The 7,827-nt window shown below is 29.1% G+C and overlaps 2 protein-coding genes across 4 annotated transcripts; both read right to left on the bottom strand.

Moving 5' to 3' along the window:
• Positions 1–754: 754 nt before the first annotated feature.
• On the bottom strand, positions 755–3,064 carry LOC122538834 (platelet endothelial aggregation receptor 1-like). Of its 2 annotated transcripts, none has more exons than XR_006308930.1 (4): positions 2,946–3,064; positions 1,415–1,552; positions 1,068–1,263; positions 755–903 (listed from the first exon to the last, which is right to left on the bottom strand). XR_006308930.1 is itself a non-coding variant. In XM_043673276.1 (4 exons), exons 1-4 carry the CDS (start codon positions 2,992–2,994, stop codon positions 839–841), a joined length of 384 nt encoding a protein of 127 aa, XP_043529211.1. In that variant the 5' UTR covers positions 2,995–3,064; the 3' UTR covers positions 755–838. The 2 variants fall into 2 exon arrangements, 1 of the variants encoding a protein (XP_043529211.1); XM_043673276.1 differs by having other exon boundaries at positions 1,132–1,263.
• A 1,057-nt stretch (positions 3,065–4,121) lies between these two features.
• LOC122538833 (suppressor APC domain-containing protein 2) lies at positions 4,122–6,719 on the bottom strand. Of its 2 annotated transcripts, none has more exons than XM_043673275.1 (5): positions 5,381–6,719; positions 5,010–5,156; positions 4,728–4,940; positions 4,476–4,623; positions 4,122–4,401 (listed from the first exon to the last, which is right to left on the bottom strand). In XM_043673275.1, exons 1-4 carry the CDS (start codon positions 6,236–6,238, stop codon positions 4,477–4,479), a joined length of 1,365 nt encoding a protein of 454 aa, XP_043529210.1. In that variant the 5' UTR covers positions 6,239–6,719; the 3' UTR covers positions 4,122–4,401; position 4,476. The 2 variants fall into 2 exon arrangements, with proteins under 2 accessions (XP_043529210.1, XP_043529209.1); XM_043673274.1 differs by having other exon boundaries at positions 4,481–4,623.
• Between the last annotated feature and the right edge of the window lie 1,108 nt (positions 6,720–7,827).

Below are 7,827 nucleotides of genomic sequence, written 5' to 3'. Positions count from 1 at the left end.
TATCGAAGGGGGACGATTTTGTTAAAAAAAAAAAAAAAAAAAATAATAATAATAATAATGAAGAAAATGCATTCGTATTATTATTTGCTAAAATTCGTGAATTTACATAATTTTATAGTCGAAGAAGCAGACATGTGTTCTACTATATAAATTATTGTAACGTGTTACTCTGTTGAAGAGAAAATATCTATGAATTTGTAAAAAAGTTACAACTGGCCAATTGTTTGTCCTAGATAATATATAACATATAAATATATATACATGTCGTTAAGTTCCTGATGCAGTCTCGTGTTATAAAATCAAACTAGTATTATGAATTCAGTCGATATATAATACAAAAAATTACAAAAAGTACTTATGTGAAGAATAAAAAAATTGCATTTTATAAGTTTTGCCATCAGAAACAACAAGCGAGGTACACGTGGCATTATGTAGAAAATAGGAAAGGAGTAAAATAACAACTTGCATTAACGCAAGCATGATACAAACTGAATGTTTGTTGAAAACTCATGGATCCAACACATCATGTGCATACATATTGTAAAATTATTGATGAATAAACAGTGAAAATATCAGATACATCTCTTTTCCATGAATCTCGAAGATTTGAATAATCGCAGAAATAATTGAGATTTTTATAGATTATCATTTTTTTAATAAGTATTATTTTTAATAATTTTTTAAAATATTTCTAGTAATAAAACGATTATCGTATATACAATATATTTATTATGTATGTACAAAGATGTGTAAATTTTCGCAAAATATGTTTATTTTTTGTACTTAACATACTGGATGTATTTAATTTTTGATAGATTAAAAGAAGGCAAATTACAAATTAAATCACAACACATTCGTAAGGAAATGGTCCCCGGAAACGTTGATTATTTGGTCCTGGGCAAGCTGCAAAACACATCATTTTATTGAGAAAGATTTTTTTTATAATTATATTTTCTAGTATTAGACTAGACTCGTTGAATTTTATATCAATAATTTTTTAATGTATAATCACACAAATATCAAACAGTCGGAAATTAAGTAGATTGTATAACAAATTAAACAGTTACCAATTGGTCAAATGTCCGGAAAATTTATGATCATAATTATTATTTATCGATGATGATTACTAACGTTTATCACAGTGTGGTCCGTAATAACCAGTTCCTTCGCAGCGACATTTAAATCCAGGATCTGATGATATTTGCAAGCATGATCCCCCATTCAAACAAGGTTTCGATCTATAACATATATCGCTACGCCTACCTGAAAGGATAATTACATAATAATAAAGAGATAATCATTTGATTCTCTTCGTAGTATTAATATTGAATATTTATATTCGTTTGAGTATTCATGAACAAAATTTATAGTGATATTATGAACAATTTTGTGAAATTAACAGGTAAGTTATTACCTCTTAATGCTTCTTTGCAATCATCGTTAGTACTATATCTATATTCGGAGGAACAACCGTAACCGCATCTGCATTGAGCATTATAGATACGACATCCATATTGCATTTGATCCAAATCGCAAGCTTTTGATAACGTACCTATTATTGCAATCAAATTAAAATATTCAATAAATATATATAACAACATCATAATTAAATTTTTTACTTAAATTTGTAATTTATTATTGTATTATTTTCAAAAATATCAATACATTGTTCGAATTATGATGAAATTACAAAATGATCGATTTTTTAATTCTCTTTTTTATTAAGAACGGCAGCATGAAACATATCATATTTATATTTGATTTTAAAAACGAAACATAAATCGTTCGTCAGATTAAATGATAGTGTAAAAGAACACCGTTTCTATCAGTGGATGATAAATAAGAGTCTATATGAAGTCAATATTATATAACTTTTAATAGATTAAAATTTTATAAAATTAAATGAATTTGCATATATTTTGATATAGGAGAAAATTTATTGGTGATAAGATTAATTCTACATTGCCAAAAAAGAAAAAAAAAAAGAATGGTAAATATTCAAGCAATAAATGTTATAAATCATACGTTTTCCATAATATTTTCTATTTGTAGTGAATATATCTGCAGTTTATTTATTCTGAAAAGATAATGTTATGAAGAAATATGCTGTCAGAGGCTATTTGTACCGGATGTGTCCATTGCACTTCCCACTTACCTAAATTGATAAACCTTCGACGAGATAAAGTATGTCTCCGTGGGTTAATTGATTTTCGGATATACAATTTAAATTACTATTATTTTCTTCTCTAAATGAACTGTTGTTAAATACATTCGTTTTTATTTGTGCAAAAAAAAATAACTTTTGTTTCTAAATATACATATATTTCGCAAGGTATATTCAAGAGCAGGCGCGGAATGTGCATCATTGAAAGTACGCTTCATTATCACGGCACATTATCTGTCTGCTCGGTGAATGAACCGAGATTTCTTTTAATGGAACAGTTGCATTTATTTTGTTTTAAGCGAATTACTACCGCCTAAATCAGCGCCGTTTAAAGGTAGCATTATAAATACCATCATAAAATGATTTTTTCACGATTTTAAAATAAAATCGTCATCGTTTTTAAATTTCAAAATCATTTAATTTGTATTGTTTAAGAGAATTTCTATGCAATTAATGAGGACATGCATGCAAAAAAGTTGCTAATGTGTTGAATTATAAATTAATTGTTAAATTATAATGAGAATAAACGAGAAGATCGAGAAATCAATATTTCGCTTACGATAACGCAAGTCATATGGTACATTATCACTGTAAAACTTCTAATGATTTGAAGAAGAAAGATCAATTATTATATCATTATAGTATATCATTTCACTTCACAAAGATAATATACTTTATGAAATGACATGTTAAGTTTTTACTCTTTTACAAAGTATTTTATATGTATTCTATATTGCGTTACATTAGGGGAACATATGAAACGCAAATAACGTGTTCGTACCTATAACAACGAGTAGCAGAATTATTGGCAGTACCAGTCTTGGTAGCATGATGGACCTAAAGTTCACACAAAATCTGGGGAAGAGCTGTTCCGATAACGATAATCCAGATAATTGTAGATGTCAGAAGACAGAGATCGACGATCAGCGCCTGCAGCTAGGCTATTACTTGAACTCAGTGGGGTTAAAGGTCGCTCGTCAAAAGGGGGTTCTTTACACATTCACTATCGCGAGGATAAAATTCGTGCTCCGGTGCAACGTTCCTTATGTCAGCTAGCATCTATACTCGCTGAACGCGTCAACCAAACTGAACAGCCTACATCAGACAGCTGAAGGCAACTGTCTCTTTACGACTATTAACAAAATGCGGCCTAACGCGCTTAGCTAGTACACCCACCAGGCTATACTAGACTAAAGAACCATGCGTGGGGTGTAATATCAACTGATGACTGCACAATAATGTATTTCTAATAAACTTACATGTATACTGTGACACGAATTATTTATATTAATGATGTTTGTTCAGTTAATTTTAAATTTGGTAATTTTATAAAAATTTTACGATTAACATTATTTATTTGCGAATCTTTATATTATTTCAAACAATAATAGACTCTTGAGATGGCTTTCTCGAGCTAGGATGGCTCAAAACTTACAAAACATTATATTCCCTGGGATAAGCTCCAATCTGTTATATGATCTCATCCATACGATACCAATCCATCTGTTTTCAGATAGACCACGTGGCCGGCAGAAAACGTTATTAATTTCTACTTTTACTTTTGTAAGTAATCGAAATTTCTTTTATAATTTTAATATAAAATGTAAATAGAAATTAATTTTTTAAATTAATATACATCTCGTTTTTCTTATACTGCAAGAATATTATATAAGGTGTGGTTTCTTACTTTCTTCATTTTTTGAATAGTAATGTTGGGTGGTTGGAGAAATATATTATCGTATTTTAAAGTTCGATAACATTTGACACGCACAGTCATAATTCCGGAAGTAAATGTCGCTTACATTGTGAAATGTGTATATTTTGTTTATTTAATTTTTGCAATATTTGTTTATAAAATAAGGATAATTAGTTTCAAAAATGTAATAGGGACTTATACAATTTTATGATTAAACTGAGATTACAATATTGTAATATGAAATTAAGTCAAGGCAGTTTATTAATTACAATAATAATTTATTAGAAAAGAACATAATCTCTCGTTCAATTCTTCGATGGATTATAAAAATTTTAAAACTTCATTTATAATATATAAGTACATTTAAATATTAATATTGTAAATATTTTACAAAAATATTTTATGTTTCACACAAATATTTAAAATATTTCAACGCATATAATTAAAGTTTAAATATAATAATGATTTCAATTAGTTTTCTTAATATGCATATCCGATATTTTCATTATGCCATTAAAGACAAACTTTGATTGTTTATATTCTAAAACAGTAACATTTATGTAAAATATAATTTTATATTATATATTAAAGTATTAAAGTAACAACTGTTAGTACCTTACATGAATGTTTGATCATGTTGTTCATGTATCATTGTTGCTCTTCTAGATTGAACCATACCACTTTGTCTATTATACAATTCTCGTATTAAGTTGTCCTTTTCTTGTTCAAGTATTGTTATTCGCTGGCTTTTTTTACTGACTTCCTAATATTTAATTAACATAAATGAATTAACTTATATCATTAATATATGTATGTATATATATATATATATATATATATATATATATATATTTATATTTAATTTACCTCTGTTAATCTATGATTTTGTTGCTTTAACCTAGACAAAATATCTTGTTGAAGTTGAGTAGATGTAGGAGTACTAAGGAAAGCAAGATTCATGTGAAGGGGAAGTCCACCACGTTCCCAACTACATATTAATGCAGCTAAATGTCTGTTAACTTCTAAAACTCGAGCACGTTGTAATTCTAAACGTTCTTGTTGTGCTTCTGTCCATTGTTCCTGAATAAGAATACGTACGTTGATACATATTTCAGATAATTTTATAAAGTTGGAAAAAACATTTCATACCACATGAGATCCCATACGTCCAAGATGTTTGATTTTTTCTTGAGTAGAGGAGATTTGTTTCAAATACCATTCTCTGGCTTTATCGACTGCAGCAAGACCTTGAAGTAATACGTCTTTCTCTTGCTCAATTTGTTTCATTCTTTTCATCTAAAAAGAAGAATTACCAAATGGATATTATTGTTAAAAATTAAGGAACAGGCTTCCCAACTATGCATTCTATTAGAGTGTAATATAAATACTAAGTGTATATTATAATACTACTTTAATATAAACTGTATCATTATCTACATGTTAATATTCACTAAATTTCATGCATACCCAAAACCAATCACCAATCGTTAGTTGGGAATCCTAGAGAAGAATATCTTTACCATATTATAATCAATACCATTCTGCAACGTGTGACGCCTAGGTTCTCTACGCCTACTTAATGCTTTTTTTGGCTGTAAGCCAATTTGATTATTATTTTGTAACTCAACTGCTTTACCATCTCCCAATATTCTACCTGGTCTTAATAATGTTCTAGTGTCAGATCTGTAATTTACTGTTGGCAATTGTCTTTTTTCTATAGTTTTATCATCATTCATTAATAAACCCATCTGCCAATTTTGCAATACAGTTCGAATTTCAGATTTGTCAAAATTTCTATCTGAATTAAGAGTTCTAGTTTCTAATGCAGTACCCATTCGTGGAGGTTTTGGAGGTCCATATGCCTTATTTAATTTCAATTCAGGTCCACTTCTATGGCCACCATCCATTAATTCTAAGTGTGTATGATTTACATCTTTTCGGCCTGGTAATAATTGTGGCATGCTTAAAGTACGCTGTTGAGATATAGCATTATTTGGCCTGATAGTTGCTGTATTTGGGGATGTCCATGTTGTTTTATTTTGATTGTCAGGTATAAGTATTGGAGCAGATGGTGGTCTATTCGGTTGACCATCGTGTTTCTTCGTGTCACTATCTGTTTGAATTTGTAGTAAACATATCTTTAGTCCTGTACAAAACCTTTCAAAAGACAATAAGCCATTGGGTGGAGTGACTTTTTTAAGACTATCTAGAACACCTTTTGGAAGACCTTGCGTTCCGTCGTCTTGCCATCTGCCTTCAATATCAGAAAATTTCACAAATCCTGTATTTTGGTCATCCATAATATCAAAAAGTGTACGCATAGCGGTAACAAAATGCTTTGGCAGCCCATCCGCGCCCGAAGTTTGTATTTGTGCCATATTTATATACGCCGTATTTAAAATATAATTGTTAAGAAAATGTACACTTAATTAAATGTTTCAAATTCGTAATTTACCTTCCAGGAAGGTACGGGAAAGTACAACATTATTTCTTTTAAGGAATATTTATTCGATTAGTCATTTTGTATAATTAGCATTGTTTCATTCATCTGATAGATCCGTTTTTCTTTATTTAACATTTATTAAACAATACTGCCAAATTATATGTCTTTATTGCACTTCACACTTTTTAGATACATTTTACTTCTCATATCTTCTTAACAACATTAGCTTTCTGATAACCTTCTTAAACTTCCGATCGTACAAAATGCAATTAAATATCAATACAATAAATAAAACAGGTGTGCCGAAGTATTAACTATCTAAAACGTACTACAGTTTTCATACTCATAGAAACAGTACTTAAAGTACAATATTTAATTATAGATATGTATAATCAGTGACTAACTGAGATAGACCGAACATTCTATGCTTTTTCGTTTTCCATGATTTGAAGAAACTTGAACCCTGTACAATTTTCGTGTCACATTCTACCATATCGATTAAGGAAACGCAGCGGCACTAAATTTTGATTAATACATCCTAACAATCGGCTTGAATCAAAATGCAAGTACAATGACACGAATTATAGAACGAATTAATTAATTTAATTATTAAATCATAATAATTTGTTAAAATTTTTAAATAATGTTTAGCAATGTAATAGAAATAAAATAACTTTACTATTGCAAATTAATCAATCAAAACATAATATAAAGCATTTTTATAATATTTCAGTACATTATTTAACAATTTTCACAATTTATTTAAAACAATTAAATCAGTGTTTAAATCACTTTATATATCAATGCATTATTCCATAGCTTGAATAATTCATATACAAAAACTAAATTATACTATTCATAATAACGCAAATAGACAAATATATAAAAAACACATTTCTTCATCTCCAACATAAAAAATAAGCGAAAAGTTCTATATATTCCACGACTATAAAAAGCGAGAATCATAAAATAAAAATAATTTTGAATACATACTTATTTCCAAAACAAATTATTATATAATACATATCAATGTAGATGTAACTGAAAAAATAGTATTATGACAAAAAATCCAAATTTTTAACAAAAAATATCTTATAGTTATAGATATACCACCGTATAATCATTTTTCGAAAACATTTCGAATCAGGACAATCGCTCGATTAAAGCCTTGTCGTGACACCTCCTCACGGATCATATGCTCTTGATACAAAATACGAAAATTTCAGCGAGGTACAGCTTCTGGTTCTCGAGATAGTCCTGCTTGAACTTCTTTCGAAAAACCACTGTGTCAGGAGAACTGTTGGAGGCGGAGATCTGTCGTGCCACCTCTTCGTTTGTCATATGCTCTTGATACAATATACGAAATTTCAGTGAGATACAGCTTCTATTTCTCGAGATATTTCTACTTGAACTTCTTTCGAAGAACCACTGTATCAGGAGACATGTTGGAGGCGGGGATCTGTCGTGCCACCTCTTCGTTTGTCATATGCTCTTGATACAAAATACGAAATTTCAGCGAGATAC

Source organism: Frieseomelitta varia, unplaced genomic scaffold (genome assembly GCF_011392965.1).
Source record: "Frieseomelitta varia isolate USP_RPSP 00005682 unplaced genomic scaffold, Fvar_1.2 scaffold_1805, whole genome shotgun sequence".
Lineage (NCBI taxonomy): Eukaryota > Metazoa > Arthropoda > Insecta > Hymenoptera > Apidae > Frieseomelitta > Frieseomelitta varia.
This window is presented reverse-complemented; position numbering and strand designations above follow the sequence as displayed.